This window comes from Miscanthus floridulus, chromosome 6 (genome assembly GCF_019320115.1).
Source record: "Miscanthus floridulus cultivar M001 chromosome 6, ASM1932011v1, whole genome shotgun sequence".
NCBI classification, from domain to species: Eukaryota; Viridiplantae; Streptophyta; class Magnoliopsida; order Poales; family Poaceae; genus Miscanthus; species Miscanthus floridulus.
The window spans coordinates 69284271-69308452 of NC_089585.1; the positions used below are offsets into that span (position 1 = coordinate 69284271).

Sequence of the window (24182 nt, forward strand, 5' to 3'; positions counted from 1 at the left end):
CGGAGGAAGCTCGCGCAACCCTAGCCGGTAACGCCGGGACGAGCGGGCGCCGGAGTGTGGTGGAGGGAGGAGGAGACGCGCCGGGGGGAGCGGGAAGGAGGGAGGATGAGCCATGCCGGGGGGAGGGGGAAGGAGGGAGGAGGAGCTGCGCCGCCGCCGGCAGCTGCGCCTCTGCCAGGCCGCGAAACCATGTGCGGGCCGCGACTTGTCGTCGGAACGGGTGAGAAAGGAGAAAGGGACGGAGGGTATCATTGTCTTTTCATACAGGTGTCTTTTCTTTTTTTTTCTTTTTTTTGCCATTTAATCCAAGCATTTTAGACGGTGTTACAAAACAGGGGTAGACGGAAGCTTCGTTTGAAAAAAACGAGGGTAAAATCACAAAGTTAAAAAAAGAGGGACAAAATCACAATTGAAATACTGGACAAGGGCAAGAACGCAATTCTCCCTTTTAGCAAATATCTCTTGCAGCTAGGTGAAAAGCACAAGATGGCTTTCCAGACCCACTTGAGCCACTATAAATTCCGGGTTATGCCCTTTGGTCTGAGGGGTGCACCTAGGACATTCAAGGAGTTATGAATGGCACACTTAGGCTATCCGCACTCGTCGACCTCTATTTCCATCTCTAAAAAGGAATATTCTATCTTAGTCATCGAGATTCTCTACTCTATATCCATTTCTCCCGCACCCGTGTTATCTCTATCCCATACTCTGTACCCACTATTCCCTATTTTATTTCCCTCACTCCCCCTTTCTCTCTCTCCCTAACTCTCTTTCTGCTACAGTGTTTAGCGTTGTACGGACTGACCGCTACCTGCAGCGGTGCGCTGTGCAGCCGGAACGCGCGACAGCGTTTGTAGGCGCATTTGCAGGGCTGCGGTGCGGCTGTCCAGGCGCGCGCGCATTTGCAGACGCGTTTACCGCTCTGCGGTGCGGACAGCCTTAGCACCTCGCTTGAGATAGTTTGTCATAGTTTTTTACAACATCTTGGTGTACCGGTGTACCGTCGTTCTTATGATGAATATATTCAACACTTACAGTTACCAGCAGGTCTTCTAGTGGCTATCTCGAGACCAATGGAAAATATAACTATCCAAGAATTTGGCCTTGTTTAGATTGAAAAAAATTTCAACCCGATAAATAGTAACACTTTCGTTTTATTTGATAAATATTGTTCAATCGTGGACCAACTAAGCTCAAAAGATTCATCTCGTAATTTCCAACTAAACTGTGTAATTAGTTATTTTTTTTACCTACATTTAATGCTCCATACAAACGGCTAAAAATTAATGTGATAGAGAGAGAGTGAAAAAACTTGGAATTTTGAGGGTATCTAAACAAGGCCTTGACCATTATATGTGTTCATGAGACATGCGCCTATGAGACCGTTGGGGGCGACTCGCCAGGCGCCCCAGTGAAGCCTCCAGATCCCGTCGGTCTCCCACCGGCGGCCGCCTTCGCCAGTCCGGCGGCCTCCTCCAGTCCGGCGACCTGCTCGACACCCGCTGCATCTCCGGCGGACCATGTCGGTCACCTACCGGCGACCCCCTTCGCCAGTCCGGTGACATATTGCTCGGCGCCCGCTGCAGTCTCGGTGCAGTCACGACAGGATCGGGCAGGTGCCCACCGTCCAGAGGATGGGGAACGGGATCTGGAAGGTGGACGCCGCTCCTGCTCGGTGCCGGACGCGGCGATGCCTGCAGCTCCGACGGCTCCCGCGATGTCGGACGCGCATCAGGCTCCCGTTTCCGAGAAGCGGGACATCGACTTGTTCTCCGGCGAGGACCCTGTTTCCCCAGACAGGGCACAACTCGGCGTCGACAGTGCTCCACTCGTTGACGGTGCCGTCGAGGATCTAGGCGCGGATGGAGATTCAGTTGAGGATCCAATTCGCGAAGATCTGCTACGTCGCCGTCGACTGACCCTGGCACCTCGGCCTATCTCCGCTCTGGCAAGATCGAGACTGGTGGCTTCCGCTGATGAAGCTCCTGTACATTCATCGGACAACCAGCTAGAGGATGAAGAGGCGCCTGCGACGTCGGCGGAGTACGGTGAGTTTTTCCATTCAGCTATTTTGGCAGGTTTTAACCCCGACGAGGCAGCTGGTCACGCACTCGAAAAATGTTTCGGCGAATTCAATGTCAATAAGAACAAGTTCTATGCACATTCAGAGGAAACTTTCGACCTGTTTGCTGGTTGGTTTCTGGGCTGGTTTGGGCTGGCTGGTGCTGGTTTGTTGTGAGAGAAAAACACTGTTGGCTGGCTGGTTTTGGCTGGTTGAAACCAACAAGCGAACAGGCTGTTTGTGTGAAGATTTTTGGAATCGAATTGGCTTCCAAAGGGACCTCGATGGTGGGAGTCTGACTCGATCGCACAGCTCCCTTGCCAATCGACTTTTGCCAGTTCTCGATCCTCAAACGAGGCTGATACTTACTGCGGATCGGGGAAAAACTCGATCAATCACTGGGTTTGCTCTCCGGCGACCTGGGATGGTTCGTCCTTGGAGGGGACCCTTGCCCAAACCTCGTTCGTCAGCTAGGCGCATTCATGCCGCCTGAATTGGTAACTAATCCCGATCGGGTTGCCGTGGATACAGCGTCTTTCATGGCAGTAAATTCAATTGCAAAACAGAGTCAAGATCTACGTGTCCTAGTTGAGCGGGCAAAATCCTTTGGGCGGTCCAGACGTGATCTGGTGCGACTGTGGCCCTGTTTTCTTTTCTTATAATCCATCATTTTCATTTTGTTTTTTTTAATCAAAATAGTATTTTTCTCCCACCACAAATCAGCTAAAATAATATTTTGACTTTCAGCTAAGCAAACGGGAGCCGTGCCTTTGGCGGACCCACGTGCGGTTGACTCCGATAGACACAGAAACACCAAATGCCAATAGCGCTCATAACCTAGCGACAGATCATACGCGAGCCGCCGTCATTCCATCTCGCCCTACCTACGCCGAGATGGCGGCTCGTCCTCCGTCACCACCGATTCGTGAGGCTCCTCCACGCCCTCCACCGATTCGCAATTTCCACCAAAATAGACCTCCACGTCGGTTCGATCGGCCTCAGAGAGGTCGTGGCACTGGACCGGGCATTGGTCATGGATAAAGTGGCCGTCATCAGAAAGACACAATGCAGCAGGGAGCGGAGATGGTCGTGGAGCCCAATCGGACCATGACTGGAATCAACGTGGCCACCACTCCACCAGCAATACTTTCAGCAAGCAGAATACCGGCCTCGTGGGTGAACTGAAGCGCCTTCTGCTATTGTGGAGGCAACAAAGCAGCAAGACAAGCCGGAGGCGTCAGGTTCGCATCCACAGCCCTTGGCCTCCACTGATCTTGCGAAGCCGAAAAAAGTCAAACCACCTCATTGTTTTAGGTGTAAGTGTAATGGGCATTTAGCAGATTGTTGCAAGGCGGATCTAGATTGTTTTATTTATAATAAGAAGAATGCCCACATTTCAGCAAAGTGTCCTCTTGCTAAGCTTCCAAAACCAACAGCGTCCATGCTAGGTTTTGCAAAGAATGAGCTGGGTTTTTTCCACATACCAAATTTTGAGTACAAATTGGAGACCCCAAAACCTTCTCCTACTGCTTTGATAAAGGTTACCAGGGGGGGGGGACTTGATGCAGCCACAGTTCAGACACAGCTTGCAAAATTCATCACAGCGGACTGGAACTGGGAAGCGCTCCCTCATGGGGATGACTCTTTCCTGTTGGAATTCCCGTCTGAGGATGAACTCAAACGAACAGTTGATATTGATTTTTGTTTGAAGAATCATGGGGTCACATTGACAATCTCAGAGTGGCAGGATGCTGGTGACTCTACTCCGGCTTATCATCTTGATGAAGTTTGGGTTCATGTCAGTAAAGTCCCTCATCCTTGGCGTCATTACCTTGGCTTTTGGACACTTGGTACAGTCATTGGTGCTACTCTAGAGCTTGATATGCTCACTTATAGGAAAAAAGGTGTGATTCGGATTCTGGTGGGGATGATGAGCAGAGAGTATTTACCCTTCACCACCGATGTGGTCTTTGGAAAAGTGGGACATGAAGTAACTTTCAGTTTGGAGGAGGCAAATTTTGAGCCAGCAATTCCTCCACCGAACCTAGATTATTCTGATCGGGATGAGGATGCGGCTGGAAAAGATGATGCAAATCATGGGCGTGATGGTGGACAGGCCCAGAAAAAGCAGAAAACTCTAGAGAACACGTCATCTTCATCTAATGCCCCTACTGGAGGTGGACCTGTGCCAATGCAATTGGCGACTGCGATATCACTGCTTGAGAAAAAAGGCCTAGGGAAACTGAGCCAGTTACTAAGCCTAGATGACTTAGCTAATCTACCGGCTGTGTATGTTACCCCCTTCGGCCAAGAATGTCAAAGGCAATGCATGTTCAGGAAAGAGTCTTCATCCACCAGAGAAAGCTACTAGTGGTGAACTTACATGTACTGAACTCAGTTTGGAAGCTACAGACCGATCATTAGTGATTGGGACACAAACTTTGCTCAGATCAGTCAAACTCGCCCAGGCTTAGCAAAAAGGTGACACCTACTCAGCCCATGCCAACCTCGCCTAGGCCAAAGGTTGGGACAAACAGCAGGTCGACATCACCTATTCCTATGCCATGTGAAACTGATAGCAGTGTTAGACCGGAGATACCTCATAACAGCAGTTCTGCTCCTCCCTTCAGGCAGATAGTTAAGCCTGCAGAATCAGGCGATCTGTTGATGCCAAGGTTGATGACTCCGCGACCATCGGCTTCAAGCAAGCCGGGCAAAGATGTTTCAGTGAATATTAATGATGGTCCAGGGTTACAATCCCCTTCAGGTACAAATGAAAATTTGTTATCTCTGTTGAATTCAACTGAAGGGCTTCGACGTAGTACACATACTAATATCCAATCTGCTGATGGAGTTTCCACAGCTGATGAGGATATGACAAGCAAAGCTCAGAGTGTGATGCCGCACTCGCTTTCATCTCCGTTGATTCCACAGCCTGGTACACACAGCTCCTACCCTTTATTTCCTTTATTCCTATTTCGAATGCTTCTTGTGTTAGAAATCTCAGCAACTTAGGTTATAAATTAAGTAATAGCAGTGCAGAGTGTACTTTGTCTATCAATGCTTTGAAAAAAAATAGAAGTTGATAGAACGATTGTAACACCACCTACAAAACAATTGAAAAAAGGAGATATGAATGCGGGGATTACTAAACCATTGATTCTTGATGCTAGTGATGATGAGGCTGTCGTAGATGACGACCTGCTCGCTCATTTGATCAAGGATGTGTCAGAGGTGGATTTTGAGGACATGGACCCAGACACAAAATTATGTGATCTGAAGGCCATTACCCAAAAATCGAAATCTGCCTCGAGAAAACGTAAGATCCAGAAAAGGGTCATAAATAAAACCTAGTTTACCAATGAAAGGTTTCTTTTGGAATAGCAGAGGTTTATCGGACCTAGCTAAATTCCGATATATTTCCGAGGCAGTAAAGGACCATAGTCTAGATTTCATTGCTATCATGAAAACAGGGAAACAAGACATGTCAAAGACGAATTTGGCACGACTCTCAGGAGGTGCGGATTTCGTTTGGCATTGTCTTCCACCTTATGGTAGATCTGGTTGAATCCTTCTGGGAGTCAATACAGAAATGCTACACCTTTCCTTGATTGTAGAAGGGGAGTTCTATATTAAATTTCATTTATGCAACAAGGCAGATAATTTCAAATGGATCCTTATGGCGGTCTATGGTCCAGCCCAGGACGATTTTAAATCGGCCTTTTTAGCTGAACTAGTTAGAGCATGCCAACAAAATCCTTTGCCCACATTAATTGGTGGAGATTTTAACATTGTTAGATCTAGCAAAGATAAAAATAATGATAGATACGTTGATCATTGGCCTTTCCTGTTCAATGCTGTTATTGACAGTTTTGATCTTCGGGAAATTGATTTAACGGGACGACAATTTACTTGGGCCAATTCACTACCTAAACCCACGTACGAGAGATTGTATAGGACTCTTATGTCAACTGAATGGGAGTTTAAGTATCCTTCAGTCTCGCTACAGGCCTTGGATAGGGGGGTGTCGGACCACACACCTCTACTCTTAGATATGGGAACACCGGCCTTTAAGGGGAACGGAAAATAGTTCAAACTTGAACTAAGTTGGTTCACCCACGAGGATTTCAATGATTGTGTTATTGAGATCTGGAATAGGCCGGTGAAAGGTAGGAATTCAGTCCAACGTTGGAACAATAAGTGTAGTGCCTTGCGGAGACACTTACGCGGATGGGCTTCCCATATTAGTGGAGTACTATCAGAGGGCAAAGGTAAAAGATGTCCTTTTGGGAGATAACAACACTAGATACATCCAAATGGTCGCCAATGGTAAACATCGGAAAAAAGATTTTTTCCCTTGATCATGAAAATGGTATTGTTGAGTGTCAGACAAACCTAAAAGCCTATATCACTAGGTTTTATAAGGAACTTTTTGGAGAACCTGAGGTTAGTTCCTTTACTCTAGAGGAGGATAGGATCTTCGATATTCCTCATGTTACATGCACTGAGAATGACGTTCTAACCACACCCTTTACCGAGCAAGAAGTGCAAGAAGCGATTTTTGATATGGAACATAATAAAGCACCTGGTTCAGATGGTTTTTTAGTTGAATTTTATCAAAAATTTTGGAATACCATCAAAGGGGATCTAATGCAAATGTTCCATGACTTATATGCAGGGGATTTACCATTTTTTAGTTTGAACTTTGGGGTAATTACCCTTATCCCAAAAGTACAAGAAGCGAACGTGATTCAACAATATCGGCCGATCTGCCTGCTTAATATGAGCTTCAAAATTTTCACAAAAAGTTGCAACCAATAGGCTGAATTCAGTGGCAGACCATGTTATTAGTCCAACTCAAACAATGTTTATGCGAGGACAAAACATTCTAGAGGGTGTTGTCATCTTGCATGAGACTGTTCATGAGTTGCATCGAAAGAAACAGAGTGGGGTAATCCTCAAGATAGATTTTGAAAAGGCGTATGATAAAGTTAAATGGCCCTTTCTCTTTCAAACACTACGAATGAAAGGGTTTTCGCCCAAGTGGATAAATTGGGTTAAAACTTTCATTTTAGGTGGGAGTGTAGCAATTAATGTTAATGATGATGTCGGCCATTTCTTTGAAACTAGGAAAGGCCTTCGATAGGGCGATCCTTTATCCCCATTACTTTTTAACATTGTAGCAGATATGCTAGCTATTCTTATAAATAGGGCCAAAGTGGACGGGCAGACTAGTGGAGTAGTGCCCATCTCATCGATGGTGGATTATGCCCGAAACATGAAGCTGCTACTTTGTGCTTTTGAGCAAGCATCGGGTTTAAAAATCAATTATCATAAGAGTGAATTGTTCTATTTCGGAAATGCACAAGACCACCTGGATCAATACATCGAACTGTTTGGTTGTAAGTCTGGTGACTTTCCAATTCGGTATTCGAGAATTCCTATACATTTTAGGAAGCTTAGGAATGTTGAGTGGAGGAAGGTTGAGGAACATTTTGAGAGGCGACTGGGTAGTTGGAAAGGGAAACATCTTTCAATTGGGGATGCTTAACATTGATAATTTCAGTGCTTAGCAGCCTACCAATGTATATGATGTCCTTCTTTGCCTTGCCAAAAGGAGTCCAAAAGAAATTGGATGATTTCCGATCTAGATTTTACTAGCAAGGTGATGAGCAAAAAAAGAAATGTCGTTTAGCTAAATGGAGCATATTATGTCAGCCCAAAGACCAAGGAGGTCTTGGAATTCATGATCTGCATATTAAAAATATTGCTGTACTTAGTAAATGGTTGTTCAAGCTACTTACCACAGAGGGGACTTGGCAGCAATTACTCTGCAATAAATATTTAGGCTCAAAACCATTAATACAAGTGGAATGAAAAAATGGGGATTCTCATTTCTGGTCTAGTCTTATGAAGGTGAAGCGAGACTTTTTCCGCTTTGGATCCATCCTTGTAAAGGATGGAACACAAGTACGTTTTTGAGAATACATATGGCTAGGGAATTCATCTTTACAGGAACAGTACCCATGTCTTTACAACATTACCAGACCTAAACACGTTACCATTGCAGAGGTTATTTCTGGTCCATCACCAAACCTATCTTGGTGAAGAGACCTCATTGGCCCCAAATTAGCAGTGTGGAACAATTTGTTGCCACATATTGCTAATATAGAGTTGGCCCATGAACAAGATGAGTTTCACTAGAATTTACATCCACATGGAAAATTCTCGATGAAGTCACACTATCAAGCGTTATTACATACTGATATCCCAAACATTAACAAACTCATTTGGAAAGTGAAAGCCCCACTGAAAATAAAAATTTTCCTGTGGTACCTACAACGAGGAGTTATATTGACAAAGGATAACCTAGTAAAGCACAATTGGCAAGGTACTAAAACTTGTTGCTTTTGTCACAAAGAAGAGACAATTAAGCACTTGTTCTTTAACTATCGGTTTGCTTGTTCAATTTGGTCTTTTATTCATGTTGCGACAGGTCTTTTAAAACCCCACAATATAGGTCATATGTTCAATGGCTGGCTAAGAGGTGTTAACAAACATGTCAAGCTTTTACTCCTGCTAGGAGGAGCTGTGACTTATTGGTCTATTTGGCTCAGCAGGAATGATATTGTTTTTGTAAAGAAAAAAAATTGTTTCTCCTGTGCAGGTTATCTATTTGGTTACCCACTGGCTATGTACCTAGGCTATCCTGCAGAAGCCGAATTTACAGGATACAGTTGTAGCAGTATCACAACAGTTGACGCAGGTGGCCAAGGATTTTTTCTCCCTGGCACATGGGTGGCGGTCTAGTTTACGAATTGATAGTCATTAGATTGTGTCAGGTTTCTTCTCTTTCTTTAGCTGTGTGCCTCATGTTAGGCAGAGGCCAGAAGTTGCCCTCTTTGGCTTTGTATCAACTCGATGTATTGCTTCTGAGGTTTTAATAAAAGCTTCCTTTATAGAAAAAAGTACAAATTTGCTTATCGGTGGCTCTCTACCTAGGGCATACTATCATGGTGATGGTTTATTATCAACTGATCCTCCCAAAATTTAGGCTATCCTTGACTGGCCTTAGGCCACTTGTGTGAAGGATTTTCGTGGTTTCTTAGCATTGACATGCTACTATCGCAAATTGGTCCGACACTTTGTGACCATCTCCAAGCCATTGACTAAACTTCTTAAGAAGAATATTACCTTTCTTTGCATTGATGCCCAAACTGATGCCTTTCAGTTACTCAAAGAAGCTGAATGCGCTTGTGCAAGAGAAATGGGGTAAAACCCATCGGTGCCCTTACAGGAACTAGGCTGCGAACCAGGAGAGCCGAGACGAAGCACCACCTGACAAAGCTTCCACTAACATTTCCCGTAGGCAAGAGCTGTAGCATAGTCGCAAGGCACACTTGCATTTATCGGCTGCTCCAAAGGAAGGAGGATCGCCTGGCGTCGGAAGTCGATGAACCGACACTAGCAGCCACGCCGAGCACACTTTGATGTGGTGACAACAAGATCTCCACCCACATCGAATCATTCCCCACTCGCTGAGGGCCACAATAGGTGCTTTGATGGTAATATCACCATCCACGTCCCAACGGCCCTAACGAAGCACGCCATGGCTACACCTGAGGAGCCCTGATCATAATGTGTAATTAGTATCACCAGATAATAACCAATGGCAACGTTCTCTCTTATCTTCGCAAAACTTCCACTAGCATCTGAGACAAGCAGCCATTGTTGTGCCCAGATACTAGTAGAAGTTGATCTTGGAAGCCTTCTCCCAGAATGGCTGTTGACGATGCTTGAGGACAAAGGACGCCATGGCTGTGAAGATGGACAAGTGGCGATTTTTTAGATCTATGGACATCAAGGAGGAAGAAGGTTTGGAGTGAGCCCAAGAGGCCATCCACACCTCGGTTCAAATAACCCCCCTTGAAGACACTAAAAAGGATGCCAACAGTCAAGATCCATGAGTCACGTAGTCATGGGCGTAACAGATGGGGCAGGGAAGACAAGGTACTTTGGATTCCATGACTCATTCATTCTTATCTATAATAGGACTTAATTATGCACAATATCCGGAAGATCGAAGGATGCGTCCGTCCGTAGATGCCCAAGGATTAAAACCATCGGGAGCATTGGTGTATATTGACCTTTGGTACCGACACCCGAAGGATTGAGCCATTTGACTGGCTCCGTCATCAAGTCCTTTGAGGGCTACAATCGGTGATATGGACCCAGGTACCTCACCGCCCGTATATCATCCGATTACTACTGGTATGGGCCAAAGACGACAAAGGATAAGGCCCAACTGAACTAGGGTACATCATCAGACGTGGTGCACAAGTAACCTGGCATATGGAGCCTAGACATCGGTTCCTACAAGATACAAAAGAATAACTGTTAAGATTTCCTTGTAACCAATTAGGAAACATATCTGTAAACTGATTGGTATTCATGTAACCTTACCCCAGACTAGATAAGGCAGGGTAGGGAGCCCTGATCGGTATCAAAAAGTTACAATCAACAACCTCTTGTAAATTGAGCATACGAGATAAACATATCTACTCTGAACTAGATGCAAGGTACCACATACCTGAACCAGTATAAATCTGTGTCCCATGTGCTACCCTTTCAGATTCCCTATGCGTGATACACTGATCCATATTACCCAAGTAAACACTTTTGATATGAAGGATTTACCAGTCAATTCTTGAATAAACACCATTAATCCCTAAAGTGAGTATAAACTCGAGAGAACGCAATGAGGAATCGTAAACATCATAAAAGTTGTCATACAAACACTCAGAAAGTGTATAATTGAAAGCTAGCAATGAAGTGGTGATATCCTCTAAATATCATAGAAGGTATAAGAACAATGGTGATTTTTAGCAATTGAATTATCCCCTAAATGCCAAAAATAAGAGTGGATTTATTATTTAGTGGCATAGTCAAAATCCTTAAGATTTGTAGAACATATAATTTGAAAATCCACTAAGAACGAATTACAAGTATTCAAACTGTAGTATAAGATTTGATGCACTATCTAAAATATATTAAACATTGTAGCTTATCTACCCCATAATCCTATGAAAGGATTTATTACCCTGAAGGATAAATATTGTTTGTTTTGCATAACTAATAAGTGGTCATTTATGCATGAAATATATTGCTCTTGTTTACCCATATCATAATTGTCACGCGCGGACGCGTGCGGCAGGGCGGGGGTTGTCGCTAATTTGCCACCACGAGGCCCCCAGAAGCGCACGTAGCAACTCCTCTTCAGGATCTTTGCGTTGAGTTACACATGCATTCCCGATACATGACATACCGAATGACTCAATTGATTATACACGTAAGTCTCCAACACTTAAGTTGAAACATTAATGACTGTAACATAAAATTAAACAAGAAACTACTACTGACACTATCCTTCTAACTATCTACTTCCCTCTACTCAAGTCACACTTCATTTCACTCTTCTACTCATCAGAAAACACGCAGCTCATCTCGGAGAACTTCCAAGGTATACTAACCATTGCACTCATCGAACATAGTCTTGGAGGGAGACCTCAACGACCTACAAAACAACTTAACAGCAATGCCGTGAGTACATTTCATACTCGCAAGACTTAATTCCAACACATAAATATTTAATGGATGCAAAGTCATTTAGTAGGTGTTTGTATATTTGCAGAAAAGAAATGGCATTCATTAAAAGTATGACATGCTCATGATCCATTTTGAAGTTTTATCATTAAGGAGATATAGTATTCTATGGGGTGATTAGCACACATTTGTCCCATTATCATCACATTCCATCATTATGCTACCATGGGTATAGAAAGTAGGAACAACCGAATAGTTCCATCCCGAAGGACTTCAGGCTTTCAAACTCTACAAAGGTGTACAACTGTACCCACACGGAAAATGGGACTAACCTCCATACACTGGGTCTGGTAGTAAGGGTTGCCTCACGTTCTACAACCTTTCCCTAATTCATCCCGAATGTCCGACGAAAGGTTCGGCTAGTGTCCGGTCAATGTCCCAGACATTCCTGACCAACGCCACTCCCTTACCAGTTTCACGGATAAACCGACTGCAATTAGTTATTTGTCTTGTCGACCCCATTCGTGACATGTGGTCTGTACGGGTGGTTACTTGGACTCACGTATCCCAATAAACGGTCCTTATCTGTTCCACGAGCTATGTCGTTTGAGATCCCACACTCACAACGACCTACCCCTCGCATGAGCAAGTTACCAAAGTAGTTTTCCAGGATTATAGCTTTTAGTGATATTATTCCTTAGCCAGATTAGCGAAGTAAGCAAGTTGTACCCTCATTGCTTTTAGTGATTAATTACCCCGGTGTAGCATCCTACATGCGCGAGAATGAGTTCCCTTCTCATACTCGACTTCTACCGTTACTAGGTAACTAAGCAATAAGCAATTAAGCGTTTCCATTCCCATTGTTTAGGTGAAGGGCTTCTAACAGATTAAAGAGTGACTCTTAGTGTAGAGTAAACAAGATTATTATCCAAAGCTACATGCAATGCATAACTCATAATGAGACATCATAAGTATCCAAAATATGGTTTATAGTAGTGGGGTGCCTGCCTGATTGTGCTGTCGTCCTAACTTTCGAAGTTGATGATGATGACTTGAATAATTACACGATCCTTACTCGAGGCATTCCTGAAAGAACAGGGGGACGCGACTTAGGAGATGCTTTGATGATCTGGTATACGAGAAAGGACATGGGTTCGTAGGTCATTAATGGGAACTTGGGGATGGACGTTTACTGTTACACTATTTGGTAAAGGGTCTAAACTAGTGTTGTCGACCTCGTGGGTAAGCTTGCCAAACAATCTCACACTCTCTGTGGGCTCGCAGACACTTTGTTCAAAATGACGGACACTTTGCTGTATTGGGTACCGAGGTAGGCTATTCCTGGGTTGGCTTTGTTAAGGTAGACGGACGATCTGTGGGGATCACGAGTACTTTGGTAGGTTCAAGTCTTGGCCATCGGTTGGTGGACACTCCGGTACAAACTGGGTACTCTCGGGTTACTAGATAGCTATTTCTTATAATTCTATGGATGCTCCGCCATGAGTGACGGACGCTCAGGTATAGACTGGTTACTCTTGGGTTACTGACTATGAGGCTTTATAACTCAACGAACACTCCGAAGACTTGTTAGAGTCTTCGTTGTTCCTACTCCATAAGGGTATGAGTGCTTCTATAGGGTGATTTACTAAATTAGGAAGGTTTATCGGATGCTCCGCCGCATTTGACGGACACTCCGCGAGTTGGGCGACATAACCTATGTTCTATGTTTTGTGTTGGTTAGATCCTAATTTGGGGTAGTGGGCATCTATGCATGTGCACCAAACTTCTAGGATAACTCTAGGGATGTGCTGGGCTAGAGCTAGATGGGTTTTGAGTTATGGCTAACTAGTGCATCTAGTGATTTGGGTCCTATCCCTTCCCATGAACCACTTGAGACTTTGTCTTGATATTGAGTAAAAAGGGACTTAACTCCAAGGTTGATAACCATGAGAGACTAGGATCCTTAATAAGAGGTTGAGCACACCTTGCCTTCCATCCTTGGGGAGAAATACCATCATCCATGCAAAAATCCATAGAAAGCATGAGAGTGACATTGAGAGGGATTTCTTGAGATTGGTCATGCATAGGGTCTTGATCTTACCTTTGTGATGAAGGAGATGTCACCACACTCCATGATCCATACATGCATGAAAGATTGAGATTAGGGTTTGAGGGAGATTCCCAACTAAATGAGATGAGAGCTCATGAGCTAACCATGATCATGAGATGAGGATGAGTTAATCTTGATGAGATGATCTTGGATTGCATGTCTTCACTCCATCTCCCACCTTCATCTCCAATCTCCATTTTCTCTCTCTAGTTCTTACTTGTTCTTGCTCTTTTAGAGAGAGAGAGGGAGGTGAGAAATGGGAAAATGGGTTGAGTTGGTGCTGCTTCAGTTGAGGTATGGTTCATCCAATTTTGTGCATATGACATGTGGGGTCAAGGGCTGAGTTGAGGACAGCTCACTCCCCACTCACTACATGCGGTTCAGACGCTGGCGGATGGTCTGATATTATGTCAGATGGTCTGGCATTCTCTGTTGGTTGAGAGATGGGTTCAATCACTTGGGACTTGGCATTGGGCCAATTAACTTTATTCCAACTGTCAACAACCTGATCTCCGATGATCTGAACCATCATGTTGTATCTTTTTAGATTGTGAGTCGCCTCAATGGGTAGGAAGCAACATATTCGTGGTTTCGGTTGTATCCAAAAGCTTACAGGGCTCGTCTAAGAGCTGCGTCAGTGATCGAAATTGAGAGCCTAGGTTGTAGCAAATTCGGGTCGTTACAATAATTCATAGAAGAATTGTGAGCCAACTTTTTGAAAGACATGGTTTATGGTACTACATACCATTAATTAAGCATATATTTATGAAAAGTATGATTTGAACAATAAAGTTCAAAGTATGGCTTGATGAGGGGAGTATATTTGATTCAATCTAAGTTGAAGGCAAACCACTAAAATTACAAAGATCAAGTAGATCATATTTGCTAACACCTTGAAGTTTATGCATATATCATGAAGAAAAATATCTATTCATGAAGAATAGAATATCATGAATAATACATGACCGAGAAGGTTAAGTGTTGTACTTTTTTTTTCCTATGTGAGTTTTAACATGAAGGTTTCTCACACAAGTTTTTTTAATAAGGCAACATGTGTAATTCAACATGCGAATGCGATGCACTCTTTTTTCTAGAACCATTATTTTTCCCAATGGGTTTTCGGATGGAATTTTTAATAAGGCATGTGCATATCATGGTAATTGTCCAAGGGAGGGTGTTGTAAGACATACAGCCTCTACCCTAGAAGGAAATAAGGAGGAATCATAATCCTAGTCTGTTTGTTATATAGGCTCTTATCAAAGCTTAGGTTTTGGCAGGACTATATATACGTAGGAGCTCTAGGTTGTAATCATCGATACTAAGAGAAATAAAGAATATTCTTCCAATTCTTGTGTCTACGTGTTCTTTTTACTTTTATCATCTACTGTGTTGATCATGAGAGATGAAGAGGCAAAATGTTTCAATAGCAAGCGACGTGTTTTACAACAGATATAACCAGTGGCGGATCCAGAAACGGGCTCCGCCCCAGGCTAACTGCTGCCACGGCCTGCTAGCCTTTCTCCTCCTCGCCTCCTCGGGGTGGGCTAATGGGCTGAAAGGCCTTTTTATGCCGTTTTTATAAAGCAATTCCCCACTGCTCATGGGCCTCACCCTGGGCTGCAGCCCGGGCAGCCCGGGGCCCAAATCCGCCCCTGGATATAACTATGGTTGTGCTTGGGTGTGATTGTCGTGCTTGGGCTGCGACAGTCGTTTCTTTAATTTGTCTCTAGCAGCTACAATGCTCCTGAGTGGGGGTTGCTGCTACAGCAGCTGCAACGATGTTGCAGCAATCTCTTTCTGAGTTCAATTATACTTCCTTCATATTTAAATTGATGCACATCACGCATTTTGAAAAGTCAACCAGTTAAGTTTAACTAGATACTCCCTATGTGTGTCGTTCTAGGAGTAGTTGTTGTTGTCTAAATTCAAGCAACCTTCAATGCATCTGTACACACCTATGTTCAGGTTAAGTTAATTTTTGCTGCACTTGGTACAGAGCCAAAATGACAGACATATCGAGACAGAGGGAGTATGTGCTTGTAAAGTTTACTATATTTCGATATCTTATTTAATAGTTTGTTTTTCTAAAATCATTGGTAACATATATAGATATTTGTAGACAACAAAATTAAATGGATATTCAAGGTTGAATCCAGACTATCCAGTTTGTGTTATACATATATATTTAGAGATATTGCAGTTTAATATCTATACTAGTATCTGGAAAAAATACACTTCTCGCACATATCATGTGTCTGATTTTTTATCGTTGTCTAGATGACATGTAATTTTTATCACTGTTAGGCTATACAACAAATTGTAAATTGCCTTTTGTGAGTTGTCCATTTTTAATTGTACTAGTTACTGTGTAAAATTGTTGTCTCAAAATTTTCAAAAATTCAGGCACTGACATCATTATATGCTTGCGTATTAGATCTATTTGCGTTCCTTGTAGGATTAGCATCGAACGGGCCGGGGCACGGGCTTATCGATCAGTCTTGCCGCCGCAAAGGTTGATTGCCATGTGCGCACTTCACGACATCTAGGAGAAAACTAAGGTCGTCAACCATCAAATATTCAACTTTGACGAAACGTGGGCATCGCCTGCTGCCCCTCACATCAGCCGTGACGATGCCATCATCATCTATATAAACTCAGCGAAGCTACCTCTTTTATACCTTAAAACCAGCAGCCCATCAACACCATGTCGACTCCCGCGCTTGCGACGGCTGCCGAGGGAGCGACGCGCATCATCCTGGTGCACGGCACGGGCCACGGCGGGTGGTGCTGGTACCGAGTGGCCACGCTGCTCCGCGCCGCGGGACACCGCGTGGACGCGCTGGACCTCGCGGCGTCTGGCATCGACTCGCGGCAGCTCCGCGACGTGCCCACCTTCGAGGACTACACGCGGCCGCTGCTCGACGCGCTCCGGGCGCTCCTGCCGGGAGAGAGGGCGGTCCTGGTGGGCCACAGCTTCGGCGGCATGAACATCGCGCTCGCTGCGGAGATGTTCCCGGAGAAAGTGGCTGCCGCCGTGTTTGTCACCGCGTTCCTGCCGGACTGCAGCAACCCACGCTCGCACGTCATCGAGAAGGTACGTCTGTGTACGCCTCTTGCTGTTGGTCGTTGAGATAGCTAAAGTGACCTGCTGCTGACATGAATGATCGATCCCGTGCTCCCGAAGGTTACCGTGCCAGACTGGATGGACACCGTCACGGATGCAGAGCACGCCCCACCCTCGGTGTTCTTGGGGCCTGAATTCCTGCGCCATAAGCTCTACCAGCTGAGCCCACCGGAGGTATCAACTCCGACCTTCTCGTGCACTCCCTTGCAAATCTGCTGATTGAATCGTCTCATGAATCAGAAAATATCCAGTAATCGATTTGTTGATCTCGGCAGGACTACACGCTGTCCCAGAGCCTGGCCCGGGTGAGCTCATACTACGTGCCCGACCTGCAGAGCCAGCCGCCGTTCAGCGAGGCCAGGTACGGCGCGGTGACCAAGGTGTACGTGGTCTGTAAGCAGGATCAGGCCATGACCGAGGCGTACCAGCACACGATGATCGCCAGCTGTCCCGTGGCGGAGGTGAGGGAGATCGCCGACGCCGACCACATGGCCATGTTCTCCAAGCCGGCTGAGCTCGCTGGGCACCTTGCCCACGTCGCCAACACGTACGCTTGATACCAGTAGTACCAATGTTTGGTCAGAAATGTCTCCCCTGGCGAAAACGGCAACTACTCCGGTAAGGATAAAATCAGAAGATCTTTTTTCTGGCAAGGGGGTGGAACAAAGAAAATATATCATCTTGTCAGGTGGACTAAAATTTGTAAGAGTAAGAAAAAAGGGGACTAGGTATTAAAGATATCAGGAAAATGAATGTTAGCCTGCTTTGTAAATGGTTGTGGATACTTGAAACTGAGTCCGGGATTTGGGAAGAAATTATTAAATATAAATACCTCAAGCACGATTCTGTGTGTACTGTGAAGCACAGGCAGTCAGATTCTGCTAACTGGTCTGATTTGTTAAAAGTTCGAGATGTTTATCTTCGAGGCAGGAAAATTATTGTTGGGAATGGTCGAAAAACTTTGTTTTGGAGAGATAAATGGTTATATGAAAAATCCCTGGAAGTTCTCTTTCATGACTTGTTTGCTATGTGTCTTAAGCAAAACATAACTGTTGAGAAAGTGAAAAACGACTTCATTGCTGTAACCTTTACTAGATGGTTGGTTGATAGCTGGAGAGATGATTGGGAAAGAATCCTGTTTGATACTTCTTTGATTAACCTGGGGTTGAATGATGATGTGGTATCTTGGAAATTTGGGTTAAAAGATATCTTTTCTGTTAAATCTGTTTACAATGCTCTCACTGTTAATGAAATCGGCAGATATCATAAGAAAATCTGGAAAGGGAAAATTCTTGAGAAATTGAAATTTTTTTTATGGATGGCTTTGAATAATGCTATTTTAACCAAAGATAATATGGTCAAAAGGAAATGGCCTGGGGATCCTTCATGTTACTTCTATTCTCAACCTGAGACTGTTGACCATCTGTTATTTCAATGTAGTACTGCCAAGGTGGTTTGGGCCACTGTGGCTGTTTGTTTTGGGGCTAATAATGTACCCAGGTCTCTGAACCAATGCTGGGAATGGTGTGAAAGGTGGTTGCCGTTGGGCAAAAAATTTCATACTTTGGGAATTGCGGCCGTTTGCTGGGCAATATGGAAAGCCTGGAATAAACTGTGCTTTGAAGGCAAATTAATACTTAATCCAATCTCTATAGTATGTCATGCTTGCGCCCTTATGAGCTACTGGGCAGGACTATATGCAGGGATGGACAGAGAGGCTCTGGAGGAAGGTATAAACACTATGCTACGAATTGCAACAAGCTTGCTGAACAAGAAGCCGCGGAGGGGTGACCATCACTTGCTGAAGGACTCGGATGATAGTCAACAGAACGGTTGAAGCCTTCTCCAAGTTAGCAGTTGCTGGTTGTTTGATACTGGGTGTTTGGCTTCAGGAGTTGCCGTGTGTTCGCAACTTTTGTAATGTTCTTTTGAACTTCTTGGTTACCTGTCCTAAACTCTACTTGTTGGTAGGTCCTGGAGAATGTTCCTTGGCTCCCCTGTGTTAGGGTATGCAGAGCTTAGCATTTTAGTGGTTCAGGTGTAGTAAGTTCAGGCTTTTGGTCTTAGATGTCTATCTTTCCAGTTTCTTGATGCCTGGGGATCCTTCATGTTACTTCTGTTCTCAACCTGAGACTGTTGACCATCTGTTATTTCAATGTAGTACTGCCAAGTTGGTTTGGGCCACTGTGGCTGTTTGTTTTGGGGCTAATAATGTACCCAGGTCTCTGAACCAATGCTGGGAATGGTGTGAAAGGTGGTTACCGTTGGGCAAAAAATTTCATACTTTCGGCCTGTTCGCTGGTTGGTTTCTGGGCTGGTTTGGGCTGGCTGATGCTGATTTATTGTGAGAGGAAAACACTGTTGGCTGGCTGGTTTGGGCTGGCTGAAACCAACAAGCGAACAGGGCGTTTGGGAATTGCGGCCGTTTGCCGAACAAGCGAACTGAGCAGACACATCGCCCGAATTTTTTACTATTCGGCTCTTTTTCGAAAGTTTCTCTCAAATAGACCTCTGGCGGAAACAATTCCAGAAATAGACCCTTGGCTCGGCGCCAGAGTGACTGGCGCCGAGCTCGGCGCCACGGTCACTGGCGCCGAGGTCCTGGGCACAGAAAAATGGCCTGCCAGGGGCTTGGCGCCAGAGTGACCCGACCTTGGCGCCGAGCTCGGCGCCATAGTGAATGGCGCCGAGACACCTGCATTTAACCCATGAAAGCATCTAGGTCCCTAGTTGGATTTCGGTGATTAATGTCAATACAAGATTACTATGACTAACGTGTGTTTTGCAGAGGCAATTAAGTTAGGTCATGGTAATGGAGATCGATTGGGCAATCGAGGTTGTCATGCCCCTACGATGGAAATCGTTTCGGTTTTCAAAGGATGGACGACAAGGTTAAGGATAACTAGTTCTAAGTGTCGATTGGAGTTGGAGAGACACTTAGAGTAGTTTAGGACTTTGTTTTTCCTTTGGCCGTACTATGAAGGGGGGTATGAACGGGTAGCTTGACCTAGTTGAGTCTAGTGAGTAAGGTGTGGTGCACACTTGTTTAAACTAGCTCTAGGTAGCTCCTATGAATGCCTAAGATCCTATGGAGCAAACTTCATTCACATATGTTCGAATGTTTGAAGTGAATGGAGGGTCAAACACTGACCGGACGCTGGCTCCGGTGCGACCGGACGCTGGCCGCAAGGTCCGGTCAGTTCATTTGACCATGAAGAACAAGTTTGGAGTGACCGGACGCTGGAAGGTCGTGTGACCGGACGCTGAGGGCTAGCGTCCAGTCGACTCCAGTAAGGGTCCAGACTTGGGAAAGAGTGACCGGACGCGTCCGGTCAGTGGTGACCGGACCCTGAGTATCTAGCGTCCGGTCGTTTACAGTAAGCATCCAAGAGCGACCGGACGCGTCCGGTCGGTACTGACCGGACCCTGACAGCGTCCGGTCATCATTTAAAAACTGTTCGCGGGTTGAACTGACCGGAGCGTCCGGTCAAAACGATCGGAGCGTCCGGTCATCCCGCAGAAGCTCATAACGGTTCGTTTTTCAGGCTGGCTTATAAATAGAGGCTCCACTCATGAGTGGAGTAACTTTTACTCATTCCAACAGCTGAGAAACACGTTTGTGAGTGCCAAGAAGAGCAAGGTCCTAGTGAGGTGTTTGTGATTTGAGAATCCAAGAGAGTAGCCTCACTAGCAAATCAAGAGTAGCAAAGTGTGCATCCATCTTCTCATTAGGCTTCACGTGGTCAAGTGAGAGTTCGTGCTTGTTACTCTTGGTGATCGCCATCACCTAGATGGCTTGGTGGTGATTGGGAGTTTGGTGTTCACCCGGCGGAGCTTGTGGGTGACCCAACTCAAGTTATGAGCGGCTTTGGGTGATTCGCCGCGACGGAGTGTCGAAGAATCAACCCGTAGAGAGCACTTGATCCTTGCGCGGATCAAGGGGGAGCTACACCCTTGCGCGGGTGCTCCAACGAGGACTAGTGGGGAGTGGCGACTCTCCGATACCTCGGCAAAACATCGCCGCGTTCCTTACTCTCTCTATTTACTTTGAGCACTTACTTTGAGCATTTACTTTGAGCAATTCAATACTTGTTTTACATCCATAGAATTGCTTGCTAGAGTAAGTTTGGAACTTAGGTTGTGAGGTTGTTGTGCATTAGTTTGATATAAACACTTTTCTAGGCACAAGGGGTTAATTGGGCTATCCGTAGGATTTGATTATTGCAAGAGAATTTAGAATTAGCCCAATTCACCCCCCCTCTTGGGCATCTTGATCCTTTCAATTGGTATCAAAGCCTCATGCTCACGTTTTTAAGCTTAATCGCTTAGAGCAAGATGTCTCACGGGGATGGACCTCCTCCTATCTTTGAGGGAGATGATTTTCCATATTAAAAAATCCGCATGGAGGCATACTTAGAAGCTCTAGATGTTGGAATTCTAAGAGCTGCCTCTCAAGGGTTCCCAGCACCTAGGAATGCCACACAACTTCAAGGTGATGAAGTGAATTATGAAAAATGGAATGCAAAGGCTCGCAACACCATCTTTAGAGGCCTTTGCAAAGATGTGTTCAATCGTGTAAGGAACCACAAAGACGCCCATGCACTATGGTCGGACGTTTGTGCGCTCCATGAGGGAACCAAGAGTGAGCGTGAGGAACGCTATCATCTTGTGATTAAAAAGCTAAATTCTTTTGAGATGTTTCCCAAAGAAAGTGCTAATGAGATGTATTCTCGATTAAATGTTCTTTTAGAGGAAGTCAATGGCCTTGGACTCACTCAAATGTCACCATCCGACGTTGTGAGAAAAATCTTAAGTGTCCTCCCCATTGACAAATATGGGCACATTGTGACCGTGCTACATCAAGGTGATCTTTCCGCCGCTACACCGACACAAATCTTGGGAAAGATCAATGCTCATGAGATGTACATGCACATCACACCACAAGATGGCTCATCCTCTACAAAGAAGAAAGAGAAGGACTTAGCATTCAAAGCTAGCCAAGACAAGGGCAAAGCAAGACTTAAGTATAAGAGCTCAAGTGATGAAGATGATGAAGAAAGCCTTGCCCTCATGGTGAAGAAGACCACCAAGATGCTAAAAAGGCTAAACAAGAGTGGCATCAAGTCTGATGGCAAGAAGAAGAAGTTCTTCACTAGCTCAAGAAGAAAGCCAATCTCCGAGATGGATTGCTACAATTGTGGTGAACTTGGCCACCTAGCTCATCAATGCACAAAGCCCAAGAAAGACAAGTTCAAGAACAAGAGCAAGAAAGATGATTCAAGCGATGAAGATGAAAAGAAGAAGAACAAGCCATACAAGAAGAGAGATGGCAAAAAGAGGGAGTTCTACAAGAAGAAGAAGAGTGGCAAGGCCTATATTGTCGGTGATTGGCTCACGGACATTGATTCATCAAGTGGATCATCCGATGATGATAGTGACGATGAAAAGGTGGCCGCCATTGCTATTGATCTTGCATCTTCACCGCCATCATCACTATCATCCTCTACACACCTATGCCTTATGGCCAAAGGTGAACGCAAGGTAACTAAGAGTGATGATGAACATGCTAGTGATGATGATAGCGATAGTGATGATGATGACTCACCTACATATGATGATCTTGTCAAAATATTAAGAAAATATACTAAGATCATTAGAAAGAGTAGAGCTACAAATGAAAAACTTGATGCTAAAAATGATTCACTCTTAGCTAAGTGTGATACATTAGAAAAGGCTAATGATGAGCTCAAAGAAACAAATGATTCTATATCATCCAAACTCAAGGAGCTAAAATCTTCTAAGAAAGAGCTTAAAGATAAAAATGATAAACTTGAGTGGGTGCACAATGAGCTTATCACTAGTCACAACAAGCTAAAAGATGAATATACAACTCTAAAGATCGATTATGATACCCTTATTATTGCACAAGAATTCTTACCAAATGAGCCACATGATGCTACTAACCATGTTGTTAAGATTGATATAGCTACCTCATATGATAATTTAATTGATGAAAGCTTTGAGCATGGATCTAGTAGCAAGGGCAAGCAAGTGGTTGAGTGCAATGACTATGATGAGTATGTCAAGCTCAAGAGTGACAATGTGAAGCTCATGAAAGATCTTGAAGAGATGAAAAGTCACAACACCATCGTGCTAGAAACTCTTGATCATGACAAAGAGGTGATCCTTGAGAATGAGAAGCTAAAAGAAGAAATCAAGAAACTCAAGGAGAAGAACAATGATATTCTCAAGGAAGAGAACAAGAAGCTCAAGATGGAGAAAGAGCATCTCAAGGTGGGATTGAGCAAGTTTGCTAGAGGCAAGCATCTCCAAAGTGAGCTACTCATGAATACCGTCATGAAGATGGATAGAAGTGGCATTGGATATATGGCAAGTGTAGAGAAGAAGAAGGCTCAAGCTCAACACCAATAATCAAAGCCAAAGCCAAAGCCAAAGAGATGTTTTGAGTGTGGACAAGAAGGCCACTTTGCTCATGAGTGCCAAACTCCACCACCACAACCCTTGCCCAAGCATGCTAGACCCTTTGCTTTCAATGCTCACTACATGCTTAGGAAAGATTCGAGTGGAAAGATGAAAGTCATGTTCTTAGGTCTCCCCAACAAGAGTAGGCCTAAGAAAATTTGGGTGGCTAAGTCACTTGTTGAGAAGGTGAAGGGCCCTCAACAAGCTGGGATCCCTAAAGCTTGAATCTCTTGTGTGTAGGTGAACTACAAGACCGGTGGAGGTCATTGGGTTATTGATAGTGGTTGCACTCAACATATGACCGGTGATCCCCGTATGTTCACCTCACTAGATGAAGAGGTAGATGGACAAGAGAAAATAACATTTGGAGATAATTCAAAGGGCAAGGTTAAAGGATTGGGCAAAGTGGCAATCTCAAATGATCATTCCATCTCCAATGTGCTCTATGTTGCTTCATTGAGCTTCAACTTGCTATCCGTTGGGCAATTGTGTGATCTTGGCTTTCAATGCTTATTCACCGAGAAGGAGGTTGTTGTATCCAAAGTAGATGACAATCAAGTGATATTCAATGGATTTAGATACAACAACTTATATCTAGTTGATTTCACCTCCGAAGATGCAAACTTGAAGACTTGCCTATTCACCAAAACAACACTTGGGTGGCTATGGCATAGAAGACTTGCTCATGTTGGGATGAGCTCACTCAAGAAGCTTATGAAGAATGATTTGGTGAGAGGGTTGAAGGATGTGAAGTTTGAGAAGGACAAGCTTTGTAGTGCATGTCAAGCCAGCAAGCAAGT

The 24182-nt window shown here is 44.6% G+C and overlaps 2 protein-coding genes across 3 annotated transcripts; both read left to right on the plus strand.

The window, feature by feature from the left end:
* The first annotated feature begins 112 nt into the window (after positions 1–112).
* Positions 113–8944, plus strand: LOC136460662 (uncharacterized). The gene is made up of 3 exons (XM_066460280.1): positions 113–245; positions 1326–2048; positions 8730–8944. Exons 1-3 carry the CDS (start codon positions 113–115, stop codon positions 8870–8872), a joined length of 999 nt encoding a protein of 332 aa, XP_066316377.1. The 3' UTR covers positions 8873–8944.
* A 7498-nt stretch (positions 8945–16442) lies between these two features.
* Positions 16443–19049, plus strand: LOC136456100 (methylesterase 7-like). Of its 2 annotated transcripts, XR_010759348.1 has the most exons (4): positions 16443–16869; positions 16960–17073; positions 17175–17517; positions 18591–19049. XR_010759348.1 is itself a non-coding variant. In XM_066455870.1 (3 exons), exons 1-3 carry the CDS (start codon positions 16480–16482, stop codon positions 17454–17456), a joined length of 786 nt encoding a protein of 261 aa, XP_066311967.1. In that variant the 5' UTR covers positions 16443–16479; the 3' UTR covers positions 17457–17683. The 2 variants fall into 2 exon arrangements, 1 of the variants encoding a protein (XP_066311967.1); XM_066455870.1 differs by lacking the exon at positions 18591–19049 and having other exon boundaries at positions 17175–17683.
* The last annotated feature ends 5133 nt before the right edge of the window (positions 19050–24182 follow it).

Coding starts and splice junctions, on each gene's coding strand:
- LOC136460662 (XM_066460280.1), top strand. CDS start 113: ATGCCGGGGGGAGGGGGAAGGAGGGAGGAGGAGCTGCGCCGCCGCCGG. Junction 246..1,325: donor AAAGGAGAAAGGGACGGAGG/GTATCATTGTCT, acceptor TGGAATTTTGAG/GGTATCTAAACAAGGCCTTG. Junction 2,049..8,729: donor TGCGACGTCGGCGGAGTACG/GTGAGTTTTTCC, acceptor TCTCCTGTGCAG/GTTATCTATTTGGTTACCCA.
- LOC136456100 (XM_066455870.1), top strand. CDS start 16,480: ATGTCGACTCCCGCGCTTGCGACGGCTGCCGAGGGAGCGACGCGCATC. Junction 16,870..16,959: donor GCTCGCACGTCATCGAGAAG/GTACGTCTGTGT, acceptor GTGCTCCCGAAG/GTTACCGTGCCAGACTGGAT. Junction 17,074..17,174: donor ACCAGCTGAGCCCACCGGAG/GTATCAACTCCG, acceptor TGATCTCGGCAG/GACTACACGCTGTCCCAGAG.